Genomic DNA, 25154 nt, shown 5'->3' on the forward strand with positions numbered 1-25154 from the left:
AAAACCATTAACCAAGTGGAAAAACTACTTTTAGAAAAGGAAAATCAAAACCACACAGAATGATGAATCCAAGAGGATGCAGCCACCCCAGGGACAGAGTCAGCTTCCAGGACTTTCTCTAACCAGTACACAGTCAACTTGGAGCTACCCTCAGACTCCTCCGATGCCTCCACCAACCCCGGGCAGCAGTTCCTCAACCAAGGTACCATCTTCCTCTTCCCACTACTTGTACCTCCCCACAGCATGCTGTAGGACTTATCGTGACCTTGAGAGAGCTTCTCAGTAATTCCCTATGATGCATAAATACTCCAATTAGCAAAAATCACTCATTAGTTTATCAAATGACGACAATGAGATTTTGGTGTATTAGAAGTCCTTAGCTACTTGCAAGGTATGCATTCTGACATTAGTCTTGATTTCAACAGGATTTCTGGCTTGGTTCAGGAGTAGGGGTGTGAGTGGACAGACAACAGAGAGGAACATAAGAGGATGTTTATTCCCTAAATTCCCCCTTTGTTTTCATCCCTTTCCTCTTGGCTTCCTGACCATTTTTCTGGATTCATATCCAGCATTTGGTGCTCCCTCCCATGTCAGCTGTGGGAACATATGGTATTTCTGTGATTTGGAATTCATTGCTCCTATCTTTCCCTGACCCAGAGATAACACCCCTTCAGACACCAGCCTGTCTCCTCTCCTCTGGCAAGTCCTCCTGGAATTCCTACCACAATACATCACATCTTCCCACTGCTCCCTTTCATGCGGTACTTTATTCTTCCTGCCCAGTATTACAGTGAGTCTAAGTTCTCCTTTCTACCTGGACAATAACCTAAGATTACAAGGAAAGACAGGACAAGGTTAGACACGAGAGTGCATACAAACGTCCATCAACTCTGTCCTAGCCTGCCTCTGTGCCACCCTGACATGGCCCCAGTGGCTGCCAGCACTTGGGGGTACACTGTCCATTCTGTAGGTAATTTACAGGCAAACTGAAGGATGCCCAAAGCAGCATTAATCACTGTCCTCCACTATAGTTTGTTACCTGACCCCAACCTTTCCCCAATTCAAGCTGTACCCTGCCCCCAACATACACACATAGGAGTTGAGGACATTTTGCCTATGGACAAGGTTTCTCAAGTTCCTTCTTATTATTCTTCTGGATATCAGTCCCCGTAACTTATAATTCCTCCATTGTCTCTCCAAGACTTATTGGATGGAACTAGCAACCTGGGCCTCTTTGCCTCTAGTCCAGGTGACCATGGCTGTGACCTTATCTGGTCATGGAACCTCAACCCCCGTTTCTCTGCTATGACAATGACATAGGTGCCCATCTCAGGACAACTCTACTTTGGCCATGAATACTGGCTTAAAAGTGACACTTTCTACATCTCCATCTGCCTGTACAGGTGACACGGTCATTCCTTCTCACATCAGAATCCTTCTGCTGCCCTGAAACCTCCTTGGAGCAAGGGACCCCAGGGAGGCTCCACCACCCCCTCAGCCTCTTACACCTATACACCCCATCCTCTCATTCCTCCTCTGGGGTCTGACACCCCGCATGGGAGGCCTGAAAAAAATGGTGTCTGATCATTCACTCTATGCTTCATTAGGTGAGCAGGAAAGCCTTGCTCTGACTCATCACGGGGTCCCCCAAGGATTTTCTCTAAGGCGTGGGTTCTGTTTGTTCTCTTGTCTCAAAACAAAATACAGACCAATGATACCCTTGACACCTTGTACTATGTCTCTCCTGAAGCAAACAGCTTACCATCCTGTGTGCTGGACAGGGCAGGGAGATAAGGGAAGTACACTCCAGGAAATAATCAGTGATTATTTTTAAACATTATCCAATCAGAAAGTATATTTTCAGCATCTAAATCCTGTTTTTCAGATAGAAGCTTTCAGTTTAACTGATTTTGAGAGAAGCTCACCATGTTCTTGTCAGTGAGGTTAATTTCTGCACGTGGCAGAAGCGAAGAGAGCAGCTTCTTTAGGAAAGCATTTCCCATGCCGTCGAGGGGGTCACATATACCGCATGAAGCACCTGCAGATCAGAGCGGAAATACCAGCTCTCTGCATAGACATGAAACACTAACGACAATCTTGACATATCTGTGTATCGAACACTTAATGATTGGACTCGAAAATCTGTGCTTCGTGTGCTGTGTGTGTGATCTGTTCCTTCCTTATGAGACCAAATGGTATGTGTTACTCGGGCTGCTAATGTTAGTCCCATTTCACCAAGAAAAGTGAGGTTTGCAAGGTTAACAGTGTCCGCAAGGGTCACCCAGACAGTGCAAGTCATTAACTCTACAACTTGAGCACTTACTGGGCTTCTGAGTCCGTGGTGGGTGTGCAGATGTTACAGTATTTGTTAACTTATTTTGTAAATTGATGAATAGACACAGTCACGTCTGGACGTTGTTTCCACAGCCCAGGCCCTGACCACCGTCTAAGGAGGAAAGAGGGTCAGGGGGTGGTCCAAGATTGCTCTAAATAGGAAGCTGCACACCAGAGGCACCATTTCCAGGGCTCCCTCACCCACAGCTTTGTCAACAAGTGATCTTTATGAATTAGACAAATGAATCCCTAAGGTGGCAGAACTGTGGCAAATTTATATTGCATGTCGAATGGTACAAAAGGGCTTTCATTAGTAAAAGTAATGGGAGTCAAGAGCAAGGATTCTACTAACACTTCCTGCACTTGCTTAACAATGATGAAAATGCAGGTACTGGGAATGGCCGGGGCGAAATCCTGAATGAGCCTGTGTGTTGTTGAGATCCCGGAAGGGTTTGGTTGCCTGGTCAGAATCCTGCCTCTAGAATTATAAATCTGAGGGAATCTCTGTGGGATGACAAACAAAGCATCCAAATGGGTAAAGAGGGGGTCTTCTAGACTCGAAGAACAGGTGATGGAAACCAATATGCTTATTTGGAAAAGGTGCAAGGAAATAAAGACCTGCTTAACAACACATTCTTAAACCCAACTGATGTTCTTCTGAGACCTGCTTCCCTTAGAGCCTGGTAGGACTTTCTACCAGTCAATAAATCCAGTGTTCTCCTGAGGAAGAGACACGGGCCAGTCTGCAGCAGCAGAAGAACGGGATTGCACAACAGAACAATGAAATTTGAATTATCTCAGTTGTTAAAAGTTGCAGAGTGACACTTGTAATCATGGTTGGTGTCTGAGCTGGGGAGATATTGGAGGTATCTAAGTGTGTGCTATAATTCCAGAGTGATGATCCTGGTGTGTGTTAGGCAGAGAAGGGGAGAGAGAGAGAGAGAGAGAGAGAGAGAGAGAGAGGAAAGGAGAGAGAGAGAGAGGGATGGAGAGACAGAAAAAGAGAGTGAGATGTCCTGGTTTATCTGATATTGGAAAACATTAACCAGGGTGGAAAATTACTTTCAGAAAGTGAAAATGGAAACCACACAGAATGATGAATCCAAGAGGATACAGCCACTCCAGGGACAGAGTCAGCTTCTAGGACCTTCTGTAACCAGTACACAGACAACTTGGGGCTACCCTCAGACTCCTCTGATGCCTCCACCAACCCCGGGCAACAGTTCCTCAACCAAGGTACCATGTTCCTCTTCCCACTACTTGTACCTCCCCACAGCATGCTGTAGGGCTCATGACCTTCAGTGAGCTTCTCAGTAATTCCCTACGATGGATAAATACTCTAATAACCAAAATCCACCCATTAGTTTATCAAATGCAGATACTGAGATTTGGGTGTATTAGAAGTCCTTAGCTACTTGCAAGGTATGCATTCTGACAACATTCTTGATTTCAAGAAGTTATGGGTTTGGTCCACGTGTACAGGTGGGAAGTGGACAAGTAGAAAGGAACATAAGAGGATATTTATTCCCTATATTTCCCTGTCCATTCATCCCTTTCCTCTTGGCTTCCTGACCATTTTTCTGGATTCATGTCCAGCATTTGGGGCTCATTTCATGGGTCCCTTTATTTTTTCTACCTTGAACTGTCAACCAGTATAATGAGTCTACGTTCTCTTTTCTTCCTGGAAAAATAACCTCAAATGTTAGGGAGCAACAGGTGGAGATATGAGAGCATCAACTCCTTCGTAGCCTGCCTCTGTGCCGCCCTGACATGGCCCCACTGGCTGCCAGCACTCGGGGGTACAATGTCCATTCTATGAAGAATACACAGGCAACCTGAGGGATGCGCCAAGGACCATTTTGATCACTGCCCTCTAGTATAGTTTGTGACCCGACTCTAAGCTACCACTGACCCAGGCCAGACCTTGCGGCAAACACACACATAGCAGTTGAGGGCAAACTCCCTATGGACTAGGTTTCTCAGATTCTGTCTTCTCATTCTTGCTGTTGTCAGCCCCCATAACTCACACTCTTCCCATAGTTTCTCCAGGACTTACAAATGGGATGGAGCTAGCAACCTGTGCCTGTTTGCCTCTAGACCAGGCAGCCATGGCTTGACCTTATCTGGTCATTGGAACTTCAGTCCCAACTCTCTTTGCAATGACATGACATAAGTGCCCATGTCAAGACAACTCCACTTTGGCCATGCATACTGGCTTAGAAGTGACACTTTCTAAGTCCCCATCTGCCTGTACAGGTGACACAGTCATTTCTTCTCACATCAGAATCCTTCTGCCGCCCTGAAACCTCCTTGGAGCACAGGGACCCCAGGGAGGCTCCACCACCCCCTCAGCCTCTTACACCTACACACCCCGTGCTCTCATTCCTCCTCTGGGGTCCGGCCCCTGCACGGGAGGCCTGCAAAAAGGGTGTCCGTCCATTCGCTCTATGCTTCATTAGGTGAGCAGGAAAGCCTTGCTCTGACTCTTCATGGGGTCTCCCAAGGATTTTCTCTAGGGCATGTGTTCTGTTTGCTTCTTTGGATTCAAAGCCATAAACAGATTACTCTCACCTTTGATTTCTGCTTTTATGTGTCCTTGAAGCAAACAGCACAGAATGGCATGATTCATGAACTAGGTGGGGAGTGGAGGATATACACTGAGAAAATGACCTCCTTATGCATTCAATCTATTACCCGAATGAAGACTATATTTTCATCATCTAAGGGCTATTCTTGTGATGCCAGTTTATGATCACTGAGTTTTAAAAAGTAATAGCTCAGGATGATCCTGTCAATAAGATGACTAAGGATATGTGGCTGACATGAATGGAGAGTCTACTCTTATAAGGCTGTCTTTTAACAGAGCTTCCATCAACAGGGTCATCATAAACCATGACGCACTGTTTATTGGAGCAGAGTACAAAGTTCTGATAAACCATGGAAAAACAATGATGAAGACATTTCTGTGCACTGGGCGTTGACTTGGTGCTGGATTCAAATCCAGACTTTGAAATGTAAAGTTTAACATTTAGTTGGCATATCCCGAATCTAGAGTAGATATGTGGACGGTAAAATGTCTGCAATTCAGTTTTATACATTTAGGCAGATAGTGCTAGGTTTGGAGTTGTTTCCATAAGCCAGGTGCCCAGGGTGGCCAGAGGCTGTGTAATCAAAAAGCTGCCCTAACGTGGCAGCTCTGTCATATGCCTATCAACTAGGCACTTTAAAAATTACATTCCTGAATGTCAGAAGTGGTAAAAACTATGGCTAATTAACTAATGTGATGAATATTTAATAGCTTTCATTAAGCAATGAAAGGCAGTAAAGGCCCATGATTACAGCAATATTTCCTAACCTCACTGAATAAATGCACACCCAGTGACCATGGTTTGGGTAAGATATTGAATATACTGAATACAGCTCAGAACGCTGAAAGTTTCCGGTTGTCTGGCCCACTCTGGAAAGATAGCAGAATCCGTGGCTGAGGAATCACATGTTGAGAGAACATCTCCATCAGGGTTAGGATTAGCGCTCCTGCTGGATGGAGGGCTGGGTCTTTTATATGCTGAAAAGCAGATGATAGAAACTGATGTCCTTGATGAGAAAGGCGGAGTTAATAAGTGCCCATGAATGTGGCCAACCTCGTGTGAGACATGCTACCTTACAAAAGAAAGATGGCTCTGAGAGTTATACCTCATCAGCGATTTGGACCAGTCCTGCAGGAAGTGTAGAGCTGCTATATTCTATCTCAGACCAGTGAATTTCAATCATCTGAACTTTTAAGATTTGAGGAGTGAGAGGTCTCATCCTGGATGAGATGAGAGGAAGGTAAGGGTACATAGAAGGATGTCTACATAGTCACCCCTATTCCCCCTGCAACAGGTTCTAATTAGTAGAGGCAAGGTCCTGTTTTACAAAGTAAGAACGAAATAAAAGCATATTATATTTCATCTAAATTCGGGAACAACCACAAAAAAGAACAAAAATCTATTTTTCTACAGAGAAGAGATGATATAACCATTAAAACTGATTTCACCATAAGGATGCAGCTATCCCAGGAACAGAGTCAGCTTCTAGAACCTTCAGCAGCAACCAGCACATGCCCAAATGCAAGTCTTTCCTGCATTCCACAGACACTGCCAAACACCCCATCCAGCAGTTCCTTAATCAAGGTACGATGTGTCAGTTTCCTGTATTTCCCTGCCTTGTTAGTTGATGACAAGGATTAACAGAAGCCTGAAGGGCTTCTTAGTAATCCCCAACAACATACAGTTATTTCTTTATTTAAATCACTCATTTATTCACCGAGTGTATATTTTAAGATCCCATCTAAATTCAAATTCCAACCTGATTATGTTCCTGTCTGCATTAAAATAACCTAAGAGCCAGCAGACAGCTAATCATCCTTATTCCACATGGGATGTAACTGGTCATTTGTTTGTTTGATTTTATTTTTGTGTTTCCCTCAATACACAACAGAGACCACTTAGGTGGAAGAGAGTGTAGAAATACAGAGCCAACCAGAGCACTATTACCTGTTCTTCCTCTCCCATTTCTTATTACGTAAATAATATTATCTCAAGAAATTTAGGAAGTGGAGATACACAGACAAAAATAGGTAAAATTTTACTATCTGATCTCTCTTACATGAAATGTCACATTTTGAAAATAGTCTTTCTGATTTTACCCTTTGTTATGTATGTACAAAGAATATCATTTTGTCACATGACATATATTTTTCTATAATCCAATTTGAGGGTTTTTTTCCATCACTTAATATGCCTTAAAGTGTTATTTAAGTCAACCAATATAGATTTAAATTCTTATTTTAATGTATAAGAAAAATTACATGGTTATTCCACAAAATAGAAAAATAATTCTGTATTATTTGACTTTAGGTTCTTTCCAGTATTCCTCAGACCTGCAATGAGCATAAGAAGAGCATGTGTCCATCAGAAATGCTCCCATGAGCCTCAGGGTAGATCCATAATAATTTTCCAGGTCAGATCACAAGAAGCATTGCTAGTCTCTGAGACAGCCAACTTGTGGCCTCGTACTTGACCCTGGTACTTGCCTTGTCCTTGCCTTCATACTTCCCTTTACAGATCAATACTTGCCTCCAATTCTAAGTGCTCTCCTGAAACTCTGATGTGATTCAGGCCACTGGGGAGACAGGATGTCAGAGAAATTCCCCTAACACTTGTCTTTTCCACTGACATGCTTCTTCTCAGGGTCCTGCCATTATTCCAACAGAGAAGTGTGGTAGAGGGAGAAATTATTCTCCTCCTTTCTTGGCTGAGACCCCTGTAATAAGAGACAGATTAACAAGAGAAAAACAAGCCGAAGTTTGTTTTAACATATATACTTCATATATACTTGGGAGAAACCAGGGAAAAATTAGTAACTCCCTGAGGTGGCCTAAACCACCAGCTGAAATACCATCTTCAGCTAAAGACAAGAGAAAGGAAGGTGTGGAGGCCACCTATGGAGATTACCAGGAAAAGCGGAATAAACAAGGGTGTTTGTTATGCAGATTTCAGTCAGGTCATTCATCATAAGATTCTCTGATTTAGAGTCATCCTTCTCTTCCTGGTGGAGAAAGAGACACTCTTATAAATGCATGTTCCTTACATAAGGCGATTTCTATTCTCTTTTTGAGCTTTTCCTATATCTGCTATTTTTCAAAAATAATCAGCTCAAAATAATTCTATGCCAAGGAAGCATATTTTCAGATGCTCATTCTGCTACTCTTCAAGAGCCTGGAGCCAGGATGTTTCCAAATTAGGGAAGTTCATGAGATTCTCCAATGCTCGTTTAATCCCTTTTTCGCACAGCACTTCTTGGAAAAGGGCTAGTGGTTTCCATCTTTCAATTGTGACATCTACTGGGATTGATTCCAGATGAAATCAGTGGTTTCTGACTGGAGCCATTCCCACTGTCAATGCTGTTAGGGTGATTTGTTTTCTTAGCTATTTATATCTTACTCACTCACTAGAATGAGTTGATTGGTAAATTAAGATAATATATTCATCCTCATCTCTACTAGGAATCCCTTCACGACAACATGGCTGTTGCTCACTTCCTCTATGCTCGACAGAACTCTCCTAGGAGAAATACTTTTTATCTTGAGTTAATCACTTTTAAAGAAAAAATATTATTCCTCCCAAACTCGTAAAACAATGAAGAAAATAAATGAAATTTTGTTTAACTCTTCTCCGTGTCTTTCATGCACTACATTATACCAGGTCAGCCATTTCTGCCTAGCTCATTTTTTCCAAATGCATCCAAGCAGGTATTTCTGGAGGCTCAACATTGAGCCTAGGTAGCTCTCACTAGAAAGCAACTGTGTATTCTCTTTCTTAACTGTGCCTCTTTTTGGTGTGTACTTCCAAGTAGAAACCAAGATTGAAGGTTGTACCTAGAGCACCTTCCATAGAAGAGGGTTTCCAGAAGGGCCCCAAGGAAGTGATGGTGCTGAGAGCAACAGAACCATTTGCATATGATCTCATGGAAGGAGAGAGAAAGATGTTCCATGCCACTGTGGCTACTGAGAGCCAATTCTTCCAAGTGAAGGTTTTTCACGTCGACCTGAAGGAGAAGTTCATTCCAAAGAAAGTCATTGCCATATCAGATTATTACGGTCGCAACGGGTTCCTGGAGGTGTATGATGCCGCTTGTGTGTCGGATGTCAATGCTGACCGAAAGATGGAAATCTCAAGCAGACTGATCCAAAATGCAAATGCAACTCCTAAAATCAACAGTCTTTACTCACAAGGGCCAGGAACATTTGTGAGTGGGATATATCAGGTGCATAAGGTAAGCCCAAACCATTGTTTTGTACTATTTCTTCTGCAACCCCAGAATTTGAAGGTCTGAACTTGCCAAATAGGGTTTGGTTATCTTCTGAAACACAGGAACTCAGGCCCCAGTGACCAGGGTAGTTGGGTAGAAGCTTCCCACTTCAGGATATGGGATAGAAAAACTCTTCATATTCTGCTTCCCAAGGTAATGCCACACAAATTCTACAGAAAGAGATTCCCCAGAATCCTTGGCATTTATCATATATGATGATCCACTCATAAGTATTCTGGTCCAGCCCAGTGCAGACTTCCTATTAGTATACATATCCCGATGATTTTGTTTGTTTTGTTTCATCCATTTCAGTGACAGCTTAAGTTAACTGTGAATAAAGAGTTACCCTCCCAAACTTGAATGCTAGTTGGGACAACCAGAGTAAAAAATCCATGGATAACTCTGCCCTAAAATGCAGCTATTTCCAACAGTTAGCTAAGATTCTGATCATCTGAATCCTAAAGTGCTCTTCTCTTCACATTCACTCATCAAAATATTGTTGGGCAACTGACTTTGGCATTATCTAATAGGAAATATGGATATTGAAAAGACTAGAGAAATCATGTTGTTTAATACTCAATTTATGGGGTGCCTGGGTGGCTCAGTCAGTTCAAGCATCCAACTCTTGATTTCAGCTCAGGTCATGATCTCAGGGTTGTGAGAATGAGCCCCACATTGGGCTCCATGCTGGGTGTGGAGTCGGCTTAAGAGTCTCTCTCTCCCTCTCCCACTGCCCCTCCCCCAAAATAATGTTTAAAAAAATACTCGATTTATTAGTATCGTCAATAAAATGCAGAATTTTGGTGAATTCTTAGAATTAGTGAAGGTATTTCTGTTCCAACACATCATGGAAATACTAAGCTTAGCCAGCCTTACTTTTCTATGAGAAGTTTTGTTCCATATTCCATTAAAGGTGTCTTCCTGGGTGGCTCTTTCCTTCTACCCCTGTTGTTTCCTGTGCCCTCTGTTAAGTGGCTTTGCATACAGGTGCATATGCAGAATTAGTGAGTAGAGTGAGTAAGAAGGAACCTAGAACAATGGGACTAGATGATGTAGATTCAGGATTCAGGCAGAATGGGAGGAGTGAATAACTAGAGAATGGAGAAGAATTACAGAAATGACATAATCTACTTAATGATGATTAACGGCAACCCTCAGACTCATAAGGAGAGTTCTCTGAACAAAATATTTTAAGCTATTTGCTACCCCGCATTCTGGACCTCCAGCTCATATTACCCTATCAGAGACAAAAGTTTACACCCACACCCTGTGTTTCTCATAGATATGGAAACCTGATCCAGTTCTCAGGAAAAGAGTGTTGATTTTCTCTTGCAGAAAAATGTGTTGAATGAACACATCATTTGGTATGAAATACAAGATGAGACAGGGAAGATGGAGGTCTTGGTCTATGGACGACTGACCAAAGTCAACTGTGAGGAAGGTGATAAACTCAAACTCATCTGCTTTGAACTAAGTGCGGAACCGAGACAGCTGAGATCTGTAATTCACAGTTTCATCAAGGTGGGAACTTCTGGTGAACATCGTTTCTCCAACATAGAAGTCTTTCAGAAAACTAGACTGACTGTCCTTTCCATCATTCTCTCCTTTTTTAAAGAAGGAGATGTTTAATCATGTTGAAGAGAGAAACCTCAGAGAGGCCTTGAAAGTATATAAAATTAGCTAAGTATTATAGAGTTGGTTGAATGTGTCAAAGCAGGGAGATTATTTAGTAAATCTGGGCTTCATGAAGGCGGATTTGTTTCAAATCCTGGCTCTGTGATTTCCTAACTGCCTAGTGAGCTTAAATGCCAGGAACCTCAGGTTCATTATCTACAATATGGGACAAACGTCTTCTATCCCACAGGATGTTAAACAGAGTTCATAGGAGACCTAAATGATCCACAGGGCCCCTGAATATCTCAAAACACAGAGCTACCTGCCTCTAGTGAGATATACAGACTGGTCTACACAGACGGGGGGGTTGGTACTACAGGACTAAGTCCATGTTCTTTGTCGCACACATCCGTGAGGGACTGTGGGAAGACCATCAAAGGCTAACACCAGAATGAAACAGATCAGTACAAAGGTTGGTGCATCCAGACACACAGCAGTCCCCACACTCGTAGATCTCTCCAGTTCTGAGGCCCTCAAACCTTCCAGCCTTCCCCTCACGGCCTCCCCCTCTCCTCCCACCTGTCTTCCCAGTGAGAGCCTGCCCCTCAGCTCCTGGCATTGAGTACATCTGCTCCTTCCTCTCTGCTGCCCCGACCACATGCACTCATGCTGCATGTGAGGGACGACCTCCTTCCAAGGTGGTGGGGTGACTCAAAGACCAGGAATTCATTGAAGGGGAGGGGTGGGAGTGAGAGCCTTACAGGAAGAGGAGAGAAGGGGATGCAGCCGGTGGCTGGGAGGCAGAGTCAGTGCAGGGAGAAAGCTAGAATCAGCTGCATCTCAACTGCTGTCTTCATCTCTTTTTCTTCAAGGTCATCAAGTCCAGGAAAAACAAGAAACCACTAATCAATCCTGTTTCACATATGGAAACCTCGCTATAATATCCTTCTAAAAACCTGGATGCCATTAACAATGATGTCTATGGAGATGAAATCTAAGTATAGAAAAAAAAATACATATATATACGAAAGAAATTCAGCGATAAATATACCAGCTATTAATGCTGGGGAATAGAGTGGTAATGGGTATTTTTATTTTCTTTTTTATACTTTTCTATGCCATCCTAATGCCATATTTTCCATGTATAATTTTTATAATTTGGAAAAAATAATAAACTTTTTTTGCTAAAGGAGTGCTATAGCAGGAGTCTAATTCATGGGTGTCCTGCTTAAAAGCAATTGTCTGTGGCCTGCAGATCAGGGTGGGGCCCCAGGTCCCAAGAGGTACTTGCATTTATACTTTGGGTGTGATCTTGACACGGTAAGGCTGGGCTCAAGAATAGACATGCTGCACGGCTGTGCCCTGCTCCGAGAAAGGCAGCCGAGGGCACGTGTCAGCACAGAAACCCTCTGTGCTTCAGCTGCCAAGTGCTGTGTCCTAGGGAAGGATTGCTTTCGCACGGAACAATCTGTTCATGATTGGTGTCCCTGCGGGGGTATGGTGGCTCACTGGTCTGTCCAAGGAGGTACCCTCTGCCGGTTTCCAGAAGGCACTCCCGTGTTGCCCGAGATTCTAGGCCCGTGTGACGTGGGGTAACTGGCTCCATTCCTGTAGTCAAGCACCACCCGCCCAGTAGCTGTGCAACCCTGTTTCCTGGTTCTCAGGCTGCACAAAGGCGGGTTCCATCAGGAAGTTGCCCCAGGCGGAGATCTGCGGCAGGCCGGCACTGAAGACTCCTTCTTTCACTGTCCAGCACAATGGCAGAGCAGGGATCCCAGACCCGGCATTTCCAGTCTATTTCTTGATCCCGTATTGACTGCCTGGTGTTTTGCAACTATGTTGTGTCACCTGGTCTCCAGCCTGGCTGTAGATGGTTGATCGTTTTCTCCGTCTCACTCTCCTCATATGAGAAAAGCAAGGAACAGAAAGGTGAAATCACTTTCCCAATGATACTTAGAGTGTCCCTCCCAGCCCTCGGTTGGGAATCAGGCTGTGGTCCTGCTTTGGGGAAGGTGTGTGAGGGGGAGGGAAGGAGGATGAGGTGGAAGCTGGGAAGGATGCAATGGGGTGTCTCCCTCTGGGAAGGTCCAAGGCTCTGTGTGTGCAACTAATCTGAGGAAAAGAGGCTTTACAGATCTGCCCGTGTGGTTTGGGGCCAAGGTCTGTGGAAAAACAGTGAGCTGTTCTCGCTTGTACTGCCTTCTCTCTGATGGTGTGTCTTGTATTCCGAGGCTTAGATGCCAAGAGTAAAATATAGACTTATTTTAATCTCCTTGCCCGATATCATTCTAATAACATTCATATTATTTTGGTCATTTTGGGAAACCAGAGTTTGAAGGAACTTAGAAGTTACAGAATCCGATTTTGTCATCTGTGATGTGGAAACTGAAGTTTAGGGAGATTGAGGGAAGTCGTCAAGATCTTAACATCCCTCAGCTAGTTAGGAAACGGATTTCATGCTGAGATGTCACCGACTGCTAAAGCTTCCTCCAAATCAGACTTGATTTTTGGACCCTGAGGATTCGGATGGCTTTCATACAGAAAAGATGTATTTCGGAGCCGAGATGCCCTTCAACAGTTGACTGGATTAAGAAGATGTGGTCCATATATACAATGGAATATTACACAGCTATCAAAAAGAATGATTTCTCAACATTTGCTGCAACATGGATGGCACTGGAGGAGATAATGCTAAGTGAAATAAGTCAAGCAGAGAAAGACAATTATCATATGGTTTCACTCATTTATGGAACATAAGAAGTAGGAAGATCAGTAGGAAAAGAAAGGGAAGAAGAAAGGGGGGGTAAACAGAAGGGGGAATGAACCATGAGAGACTATGGACTCTGGGAAACAAACTGAGGGCTTCAGAGGGGAGGGTGGTGGGGGAATGGGATAGGCTGGTGATGGGTATTAAGGAGGGCACGTATTGCATGGTGTATTGGGTGTTATACACAAGTAATGAATCATCGAACTTTACATCAAAAAGTAGGGATGTACTGTATGGTGACTAACATAATAAAAAAATATTATTAAAAAAAAAGATAAAAACCTTCTGCACAGCCAAGGAAACAGTCAAAAAAACTAAAAGCCAGCCCACGGAATGGGAGAATATATTTGCAAATAACACTACAGATAAAAGATTAGTATCTAAGATCTACACAGAACTTCTCAAACTCAATACATGGGAAATAAATAATCAAACCAAAAAATGGGCAGAAGATATGAACAGACACTTTTCCAATGAAGACATACAAATGGCTAACAGACACATGAAAAAATGTTCAAAATCATTAGCCATCAGGGAAATTCAAATCAAAACCACACTAAGATACCACCTTATGCCAGTTAGAATGGCAAAAATTGACAACGCAGGAAACAACAAATGTTGGAGTGGATGTGGAGAAAGGGGATCCCTCTTACACTGTTGGTGGGAATACAAGTTGATACAGCCACTTTGGAAAACAGTGTGGAGGTCCCTTAAAAAGTTAAAAATTGAGCTACCCTATGACCCAGCCATTGCACTACTGGGTATTTACCCCAAAGATACAGATATAGTGAAGAGAAGGGCCATATGCACCCCAATGTTCATAGCAGCATTGTCCACAATAGCTAAATTGTTGAAGGAGCCGAGATGCCCTTCAACAGTTGACTGGATTAAGAAGATGTGGTCCATATATACAAAGGTATATTACTCAGCCATCAGAAAGAACGATTTCACAACATTTGCAGCAACATGGACGGCACTGGAGGAGATAATGCTAAGTGAAATAAGTCAGAGAAAGACAATTATCATATGGTTTCACTCATTTATGGAACATAAGAAATAGGAAGATCGGTAGGAGAAGGAAGGGAAGAATGAAGGGGGGTAAACAGAAGGGGGAATGAACCACGAGAGACTATGGACTCTGGGAAACAAACTGAGGGCTTCAGAAGGGAGGGGGGTGGGGGAATGGGATAGACTGGTGATGGGTATTAAGGAGGGCATGTATTGCATGGAGCACTGGGTGTTATACACAAGTAATGAATCATCGAACTTTACATCAAAAAGTAGGGATGTACTGTATGGTGACTAACATAATGTAATAAAAAATTATTATTTAAAAAAAAAGAAAAGATGTATGTACTCTGAGCTATTCTAATACCTCAAAGTCATATTACTTTATACAAACTTTCTGTAATGGACCGTTCTAGAGTATGTATGTGATGGGCGAGGAGTAAGAGAGTACGGCTTCCTGGTGACCTGCCCGATCAATGTCTTTGCTTCCCTGATTGTCACGTGGACTCCCCTTTGAACTTGTAACTTCCAAGCACATTGAGTCTGTAAAGGAGAGAAGCAAAAAATAACCCTCCACCCAAAAGAATTTTCCTCCTTGCTTCTGTTTTCACCTAAATAACTTCACTCTCTAATGCTGCGGCCCAATGTTATCTTCTATTTTTGCACTTGGCCACATATTGCAACTCCTCCTTGGGACCAGCATAAAGCAGGGGAGAAGCTGGAACTTCCCCCTAGAGTTGAAGGATCATCTTTCAGCAGATCATGTATCTCAAATTATTAATTTATTAATTTGCTGTCAAGAAAAATGTCTACTGCCCTCATTAGAGTGTAAGCTCTCCGAACTTGGATTTGTTTTCAGCTTCCTGGTTTATCACCAGACCCTGGAGGAGTTCCTGTTGCTTATTAGGTGCTCAATGCATATTTACTGAAAGGACACGTGGATGGATGGGTGGATGACATGTGGTTCCTCGCCAAGGCCGCCATAATGCAGCTGTATAATCTGGCGGGGGCGCCCCAGGTTGATGGCCCAGTTATATTTCATCACAAAAAGCCAAATTCCAGTCATGGTCAAGTATTTGAGTATTTGCCCAAGAGTTTGGGCAAAAGAAGGGGTGAAAAGTTATTGGATGTAGTTTTTTTTTTTTTAAGATTTTATTTATTTATTTGACAGAGATAGAGACAGCCAGCGAGAGAGGGAACACAAGCAGGGGGAGTGGGAGAGGAAGAAGCAGGCTCATAGCGGAGGAGCCCGATGTGGGACTCGATCCCATAACGCCGGGATCATGCCCTGAGCCGAAGGCAGATGCTTAACCGTTGTGCCACCCAGGCGCCCCTGGATGTAGTTTCTGATAGAAATGAGCAGTTCTGGCCTAAAAATAACAAGACGATCTATGAATTCAAACTTTGAATGTACTGGAAAGAAGAATGATGTAGTTATCCGAGCTGTTCAAGAGTAGAATGAGCTGTCTTAGGAGGGGTGGGTTCTCTGTCACTACCTCCCAGAGTAGAGAGCGGTCGGCTCTTGTCAGGGCTAATACGGAGAGAACTCTGCCCTCGGAAGAAGAGAAGCCAGCCCTCCACAGGTAAGCTAATTCCAGGAAACAGGTGTCTCAGGAGGGGTGTCGATCAAGTTGAGAGCACAGGAGAGACAGAGACTCCAGAGAGAGGAGGGCATCACCACAGCGTGGCCCCCAGCACACAGCCATGGTACCTCACACACAGAGGTACCAGGGAAGCAGCGGTGGTACCAGATCTCCCTTTCCTTAACAAGCAGGTGCACATTTCTGTGTGTCACCTCATTTATCGTCTTCAACCTTCTGCTTTAATCTTACAGAGCTTTCACAGACCCTGATCACCTCTCCTCCGAGCTCAGCGTCCTGCTGTTCTTCATCTCTCTTCCTGTAGCGGCCTGTCCCACCTCTTGACTGTTGACTCCGTCTCCACTCCCAGTCTGTCCAGGTCTCCTCGACCTTCCACGAGGTGAGGTCATGGGCAGAACAGCACACAGCACTGAGTGTGAACAGGCAGCGGTTATGCAGAGAGAACATTCCACAAGGGAAAAGTGAAACCCACAGGAAACAGAACAAAGCCTGGTTTCCCACCAGAATAGTTCAGTGCAGCCCGGATAAACGCTCCCATTGAAAGTTGTCCTAAGAATAACCTAGGAAGGAATTTGAGTTACGAAAGAGGAACTTGGCTGACTTCTTCTATGGCCTACAGAGCTACCAGTCAGTCATTCCTGTTTCCCACCTGGTCCCAAATTGGATCACTTTGACCTAGTTGGGGTAATAAAACCCTAGGATCATTATTACCACAGCAAAATTGAGAAAGGCTGCAGGAGGGGAAATTGGGCGTTATCCCAGACAGAGAGAAGAATGAATTCTTGATTTGAGAGAAAAACTGAAAGACATTTCTAAATGTTGTCAACCTACGTCTGCCCAAACTTCTAGATTCCTGGCTGAGAATCAGAAAAGCCCGGGCTATGGGTTCTGGGAGCACTGACGTCATTAGTGCCCCCTTGGGGCCAACTCCAAGAGCTACACTTTCTAACCTCACACAGCGGAGGGAAATAGAATGCCAGACACAGAGACTTGGGTGGATCCAGGGTCTCTGGTGCTGCGGGTCCACGCCCCGGTGTGCTTACGTCGTTACCTACGTTCACCAGGCACCCACCGGAGAATCAGGGCTGAGAAGCCGTGGTATTCACATCGCACACAGACAAGTAGTATATAAAGCTGTTGGAATTTTTGCTATGGAAGTTGTATGTGGAACCCGAGAACCGCTGCATTTGGAGACTCTCGCTGGGAGAGGTCCTTGGGTGAGATGCTCTTTGATGGCCCGGATCCTCCTTCAGATCCAAAGCCAGATGGATCCACTGCTCTTAGGGGACAAACCAGGAGTGTAGAGCAACTGTAGGTACTTCAGATGGAGACGTTTGTGATTTACTGAATAATATAAAAAGACAGCCGGGGGGCGCCTGGGTGGCTCAGTCGGTTAAGCATCTGCCTTGGCTCAGGTCATGATCCCAGCGTCCTGGGATCAAGTCCCGCCCCCTGTTGGGCTCCCTGCTCAGCAGGGAGTCTGCTTCTCCCTCTGCCTCTGTCCCTCCCCTCCTTGTGCTCTCACTCTTCCGCTCTCACAAATAAATAAATAAAATCTTAAAAAAAAAAAGACAGTCTCTTGTGGGAAATTGATATTGTCATCAGTGGCAGGAAATAGAGGAAGGAACCCCTGAGTCAGAAGGGAAGGATCTGTGGCTAGAAGAGGCCAGACCACAGCAGGCTGGGGACCAGGATGGGAACGGGCAGGGTGTGCAGGGGGAAGCGGGTTTACATCCCAGGCTGCGGTGGTCAGTGCTATCATCTCGTTATGCTACTCAGGCCTGTGCCGAAGGTTGAGAACACTACATACTTGTGTAACGGAACTTGAAGAACTTGTGATGTCCTGAGTCCATGTCCAAGGAAGGGAGTCTCCAGAGGCTACCCAACGCCCCTGCGAGCCTCAGAGAACAGCACACCTTCTGAGAATCAGTTGCCCACGTATAAGTGGGTCCACTTCTGGAGTCCTTATTTTGTGCCATTGATTTTTCTGTCCTGTTGCGAATACCTCCTTATAATTTAACTATCTATGTGGGATAGCCAAAATGATATACATTATACTAAAAATAACAACTCAGCAATGTTTCTAGATAATAAGATGAACATATAAAAATTAAATTTTTTGGTATTCATGGGGCGCCTGGGTAGCGCAGTCGTTAAGCATCTGCCTTCGGCTCAGGGCGTGATCCCAGCATTCTGGGATCGAGCCCCACATTGGGCTCCTCCGCTGGGAGCCTGCTTCTTCCTCTCCCACTCCTCCTGCTTGTGTTCCCTCTCTCGCTGGCTGTCTCTCTCTGTCAAATAAATAAATAAAATCTTTAAAAAAAAATTTTTTTTTGGTATTCAGGAAGAATCCGATAGAAAAAAATCTTGAATAAAAAAATACAATTTCCAGGAACAAATAAACTATGATGTACTTAAGACCATCTCATAAAAGATCTGGAAGGTCTTTAAAGAGAAAATTCCAAAACTTTATTGAAAGATTTATAAGAAGATCTAAATAAATAAGGACATCTATGATATTTTTAATCAATAAAGATTCAATACAATGAAAATGGCCACTTGTCAAGCTAACCTATAAACTCCCCGCAGAGCCTCAACGTGCTTTCTGGAGCGATCTTCAGGGTGACCTAAGACCTGCATAAAAGAATAAGTACAAAAATATTCCAAAACAAGCTGAAGAGATTTGTTAGGAAGGACCATCCCTACTAGGTATCAACACTTTCTATGTACATGACTGTTAAAGCAATCTGACAGAGGCACAGAGAAAAATCAACTAATGAATAGAGAAGGTGGGAGTAGAACCCCGTGTCCGTGAACTTGGTGTAGAACAAAGTGGCCTTAACCAACACGAGGAAAGAACAGGCAGCTGTAAGAAGTGTTGGGACAAATGGCAATCTGTGTGGGGACAGATCATATGGGAGCCTTATCTCACATCATACAAAAATACATTTATCTAGGGGGATCAAATAGGAAAAGCGTGCTGCCGAGGAACTCACAGCAGAGTCTCTCACTGAGGTGCAGGAGGGCTTCTCAAACGAGGTGCAAAAGGACAAGCCAGAGAGAAAAATTTGGTCACATGTAACTGCATGCAAGTTCTGAATCTCTTTGTGGGAAGAAACACACACACACACACAAATACAACTACAAGCCCCAAATGTAGAAATGTCTGCAATGGGTAGAGCTAATAGAAGTCTTGAATTCGGAATTTATGGAGAACACCTATTAATAAGGAAAAGGATAATCTGTCTGAAAAGTGGACAAAAGATATGAATAAGCAAATTATTCATGTGTCTGATAAATGTTAAAAAGAAGATGTCTGGCCTCACTAGTAGGTAGTGACTGCCAGACCAAGTCTATGGGGTGGAAGACATAAGCCAAAGAACGAGAGAATGTTCATGAGCTGAGAATAACCGAGGGCATCTGCAGGGAGCCCGAGTGCCCCCCGTCATGGAGTCAGAGTCAATGGGCTCCAACGACCACTGTCACTGCAGATTGGCAACGATCAGAAAAACTGCCTCCATGTGTAGTGTTCGTAAGTGAGAACTCAAACTATTATCAGAACTATTTTCAAATTAACAAATCCATTGGAAATACTTGGAGGATACAGTCACCCAAGTGCCCCCGTCCTGTCCGTGAGAGGAGGAAGGGGAGCTGACATTGGTTGAGTATCTACGACATGTAAACAGGTATTAGCATGTTTCCCACCACTTTGTAAGAATTTCATCTTGTATAAGCCTCTTACATAATAACGATCGTGTTTTGATACATTTTATATACCGTATAAGAAAATAAAGGCTTGGCTGTTTCTCGGAAGATCTGCGTTTATCTTGTAAAATTTGCACTTTACTCCAGAAGATCTGTGTACCTAAAAAATGCTTAAAAATATTTGTCATATGGTAACATTTATGCCTGCAGAAAACTCATCCTGATCTCTCCTGTCTGGCAGCCTCGTGACTTGGGGGTGCACACGCTAGTCCTGCACCCTGCATGTGGCTGATCGCGGCCGGCACCTTCCCAGCCCCAGAGCGCTTTCATACCGGGCCCGGCAGATGGTGAGAGCAGCCTGCTTACCTCTGAGATGCGGGTGTTCATTCCCATCAGGGGTTTCAGGGTTGCTTGGAAAACAGGGGCTGTACGTACGCAGCATGGCGTGCCTGACACACACCAGTTTCATTGACTACAATCTCCCAGTTATGACAGATTAAATCTGGTATCTGAAGTGGAATGACTTATCCAAGGCCACACAGACAGTAAAGGGAGGAAGAACAAGTCTTCTGAATCCGGGCCCTCTGCTCTTTCCATTGCCAACTACTTTTTTGTTGTGCAAAAAGTGTGAAATTGAGTAAGGGACAGGCAGGGCTAGATAGGGAGAGACGGGTCAGGGGCTCTGGGATCCGCTCACAGAAATCCCAAAAATGCGGAGGTGTAAGAAAACCAGAGATAAGGGAACAAACCAGAGCACCCTGCCCTATGTGTCAGAGAGGCGGTCTTGTTCTACCGGTCACTGTTACCAACAAAGCATTACCTGACCCCAAAAAGGAAGTAAGCCATTAAAGGTGTTATTACCAGTCCTTAGGCAATGCAACGTTAAGGATTTAAGTGCCCTGGCTGGCCTTCAATAATAGACCAACCCTAAAAGCCCTCAGGGGCAACCCTGTCAGCACCCGTCTCACTCCTGAGAGTTTTATCTGTATCCTTGCTTAATAAAACTATCGCTTTACTCACTCTCCTTTGTCCAAGAGATTCCTTCTTCAACCTCGCTCTTCCACTTCAAAATGATGCCCTGTATAAAAAAAAATTAAAAAGCTGGTGCTATTGGCTGTGATTTGGAAGGAACTCATCCCCTCCCCCAATATCTAGCCCTCTTCAAATTCTGATATTAGCTATTCTTTTTTTTTTAATGTGTTCAAAGATGTTTTTTCTCATTCAGAGAAGTACAAAGTAAGGCACCGGTGAGTTTATCCCTTGTCACCCTTTCAGTTTTAAAGACGGTATATAAAAGTTTTATAATATCAAGTTTGGGTTAGGATGTGATGAAACGGGACTCATACGCTACTGATCGGCATATAAATTAAGATTGTATATTGGAGGATGATTTGGTAATACTGTCAAAATGTACTTTTAAAATATATGACCCAATAAAATCATTTTTGATACTTTAAAAAATGATAGATTGGATACATGTATTTACATAAACATGAACGTATGTCTAAGGATGTTTACAAATATGCGGTGTATCTCCAGAAAACACACATGTAAATATATGAATACTTTTTGACAGTTTTTGATCTTCATAAACACTTAACGAATAAAAAAAAGTCGAAGCACTGAAAAAGAAGGATTGACTTGTAAAGTTACATCTTTGAAAAGGGCAGCTACTCTTTTTGCCTCATACCTGATAAAAGGCTTTTCCTTGAGACCTCGCCATTTCCCGGGGTCCAGTAATCTAGTGAGATTGGGCTGATTGACTGCCAATAGTGGTCATGCCAAGAGAATACTGCTGTGCCCTCAGTGGCCCATGGGGTAGGTCCTAACTCTCCCAGGTAATTATTAGCCATTCTTTGCTTTGCCTGAACCATTTACTTCTCTTCACCTGGAACACCTGCCCAGCTTGGCCCGGCACTCTATTTCAAGCTCAGCCCACTTGTCCACTACTAAGCTCGACCTCCCCTGAGTGAAAAGGAGTTTGGCTCAGGATATATCAGTAACTGAGACCATCCAATGTGCGGGAAGTCATGGTGATTAAACCAAGAGTCTAGGCAGGATGGTGAACTCAGGGTCAGGTGGAAATCGGGGACTGGCTTCAAGCCATCTGACCTTTCACAGAAGGGTCTTACTCAGCGGCAGGTGCATGAGAATGCAGGCTGCGGGTGAGGGGGTTGGAGTGGAGGACTTACCAAGCAAGTCCAGCTTCGGAGAAGCTCACTTTCAGGAGGATGAAACGTCCAGCAGGGAAACAGAGGCAGGTACTCTGTGGTACAAACCCAGGCAATTCATTGAAAGGAGGTATAGGGAGGGAGCAGGAAATGTCCATGGTTACATGTGTCTTACTGGCTCTGTGGCAGCAAGACAAATTTTAGACTCCTCTGTGAGCTCCATTCTTCCTGCCAGGCACCAGGATGGGCTTAGAAATTCAGTGGGTTTCAGCACCTGGAGCAAATGACAATAACAAAGGCTGGAATTTGCAAGTGAACATCAGTCTTTGGTTTCGGTGACTGAGCTGAATAATATTCTTTCCAGTCTTTAAGTCTGGCTTTTATTACCCACACGTATGCTCACAGACATGCCATCATTTGCCTGTTTCTGTTTCATTTGCCAGCTTGGAAGAGAGGCTCAATTCTCCATTGTTTTAAATTCAACAAATATTTAACAAATACCATATATATGATATTGTTTGGGGCACTATGAATACATAAATAAGCAAAAGAGACAAAAGAGAATCTCTGCTTACAGATGAGCTTCTTTGCTGGGAAGAGAAACTGAAAATCAACACATGAACAAGTATATAAAAATACCTTGGATGGAGCTAAGTCCATGGGGGGGAGTGAAGGAGGGGTGGGACGAGGGTGCAGGAACGGGGTGCAGTTGATAACATACGGTGCTCATCAAAGGTGGAGAATGAAAAAGCAAAAGGTAAACAGAGGACTGGTGAGAGGAGGGCAAGTCTGCAGCTTCACAGGGAACGGGGCTCCGGGAGAGAGACCAGAAAGCGCAGGGACCTGGGACAAGAGAGTCTCCGGAATATTCCAGGGATCTTAAATTGGCGTGGACAGGAGGGACAAGGGGAAGAACAGGCAGAGATGAAAGCAGAGGGGAAGAGTTAGACCAGATCATGCCAGGCCCCGTAAGCAACTTGCTCTCGGAGTGAAATTAGATGTTGCTGAGCGGAGAAGTAGAACATACACGTGCATCCTCGGTTCACCCCTCTGGCTGCCTGACGGAGAATGTGAAGGGCAGCAGGGACGGATGGGAGCAGCGCGGCCAGTTCGCAGGCTGTCCTGATGCAGGTGAGAGACGAAGGTGCCCTGGTCTAGGAGCGGGGCAGTGGAGATATAAGGGGTGGGGGGATTTTACATGTACTTGATTTGTACCCAATGGGATTTGCCGATAGGTTGGATACGGAGTGTCAAAGAGGAGTTAAGAGAAACACCCAGATCTTCGGACCGTGCACCCAGAAGAATCAAGTCACTCCTGATGGTGAGAAGGACATCAGAAGAGCAGGTCTGGAGTGTGTTGGGGGTTCTTCAGGAATGGGCTTGGACATGTGAACTCTGAGATGCCTATTAGAGCTCGGGGGCCGTGTTGCAGGTATGCAGGCAGAGTCCGGAGAGAACGCTAGTCTGGAGATCGCAGTTTGGGACTCAGTAGCATTTGGGGAGCAGCCGTTAGAGCCCAGCCCCAGGCCACTCCGGCGTTTAGAGCACGAAGGGCGAAGGGTGGCCAGCCCCAGGGACGGTAAGAGAGCAGCTGAGGAGCAAAAGTGTGACGAGAAGATGGTTCCTAAGGAGATAAAGGATCAACTGGGTCATATGTTTCTGGTGCGCAAGGCAAGACGAGGCCCGCACAAATGCCAGCTTCGCAGCGTGGCCGCCCCGGTGCCATTAGCGAGGATAGACTGACAGAGAGCTGGAGAGACAAGGGACAGCGTGAGCAGAGCCAGCCCTGTGGCTGCAAGGGGCCAGCGAACGCGCGGGAGCAGGAGGGAGGTAGGGGCGCGGGAAGGTCTCCCGAGGGTCTGCTGGCTTTTCCAACGTCCACAGAAATGACAGCTTGTTTTCATGCTGATGAGAATGACCAGGCTGGGGAGAAAACCGGTGACACAGAAGAACAAAATGAAAATCGCTTCAGGAAGTGCTGCCTTAGGAGGGTTTCTGCTGGAGACACACTGTGGGTGCGTAACTAAGGAGGCCCACCCAGCGTTTCCCCGAGGGGCACCTGCTGTGAGAGAGTGGTGCCCCCCCCACACCAGGATTCCTGAACCCCGAGGATTTCAGGCTGTTAACCTCCTGTCGAAGGCTGACAGCTCTATAGTCAGACAGACACAGACGCAAACCCTGGTTCTGCCATTTACATCTATGGGAGACATCTGGAAAATCACAACCTTCCTAAAAGTGTCTATATCCTCAACTGTGAAACGGGGAAAATGCTACCAATCCGCACTGAAGGACACCGTTAGAACAAGAGCAGTCCATGCAAGTAAGCCAAAACGTGTGATCGAGCCTTGCAAAGAGCAGCCATTCAAAGTTAGCTGTCAGTATACAGCATGCCGGAAGTAGGTGTACGGTAGGAACATTTCCTGGCAAATGGCAGTGTTACCTGGGACGGGAGGTGGTAACCTGGATCCAAAACTTGAAAAAGAATGTGGATGGATACCCTTTAAAAATGCTATGGACTCTGGGAAACAAACTGAGGGCTTCAGAGGGGAGGGGGGTGGGGGACTGGGATAGGCCGGTGATGGGTAGTAAGGAGGGCACGTATTGCATGGAGCACTGGGTGTTATACGCAACTAATGAATCATCGAGCTTTACATCAAAAACTAGGGATGTACTGTATGGTGACTAACATAATATAATTAAAAAGTATTATTTAAAAAAATGCTTTCCCAAAGGACGGAGACAAGAGGAGTACGGGGAGGTGGGTGTGCAGGGTGGGAATGGAGAGGCTTTCTTGGCTGGAATGGCACATGGGTATTGAGTGACAAAGAAATGGTCGAGCCTTGAAGTCACACCAGAGCAGGCACGGGCCTGGGGTCAGGAGACCAGACCCGGCCCTGTGTCCCGACAGACATTCTTTATTGAGAGACCCCCAAGTGCTATTGTTGAGGGAGCAGAAGACAAGCTGACACCCCGAGACCCCCACCCCAACTCCCAGGTGGGATCTGTGTGACCTCCCTCAGGCACTCCTGGCTGCCCCAAAGCTAAAGGAAGGAAAAACAAATGGTTAACTTAGAGAGATCACAGTCCAGCAAGACCTAAGTC

General features: G+C 44.7%; 1 protein-coding gene and 1 long non-coding RNA gene across 4 annotated transcripts in view; one reads left to right on the plus strand and one right to left on the minus strand.

Moving 5' to 3' along the window:
* The window catches only part of LOC103672063 (gamma-interferon-inducible protein 16), a 27936-nt gene extending 15944 nt beyond the window's left edge, over positions 1–11992 (plus strand). Inside the window, exons 8-13 of one of the 3 annotated variants that reach the window (XM_008700717.2) lie at positions 35–202; positions 3403–3570; positions 6336–6506; positions 8731–9150; positions 10522–10707; positions 11673–11992. In XM_008700717.2, the coding sequence (XP_008698939.2) occupies positions 35–202; positions 3403–3570; positions 6336–6506; positions 8731–9150; positions 10522–10707; positions 11673–11741 (1182 nt within the window). In that variant the 3' untranslated portion in view covers positions 11742–11992. The remainder of the gene's footprint in view (positions 1–34; positions 203–3402; positions 3571–6335; positions 6507–8730; positions 9151–10521; positions 10708–11672) is intronic. The other 2 variants (XM_008700719.2, XM_008700721.2) reach the window with 2 other exon arrangements.
* The window catches only part of LOC103672064, a 103454-nt gene continuing 90171 nt past the window's right edge, over positions 11872–25154 (minus strand). The window contains exons 9-11 of the long non-coding RNA XR_571060.2: positions 22074–22326; positions 20902–20959; positions 11872–12700 (exon numbers count right to left, since the gene is read on the minus strand). This is a non-coding gene — a long non-coding RNA (uncharacterized LOC103672064). The remainder of the gene's footprint in view (positions 12701–20901; positions 20960–22073; positions 22327–25154) is intronic.

This window comes from Ursus maritimus, unplaced genomic scaffold (assembly GCF_017311325.1).
Source record: "Ursus maritimus isolate PB19 unplaced genomic scaffold, ASM1731132v1 scaffold_2, whole genome shotgun sequence".
Taxonomy (NCBI): domain Eukaryota; kingdom Metazoa; phylum Chordata; class Mammalia; order Carnivora; family Ursidae; genus Ursus; species Ursus maritimus.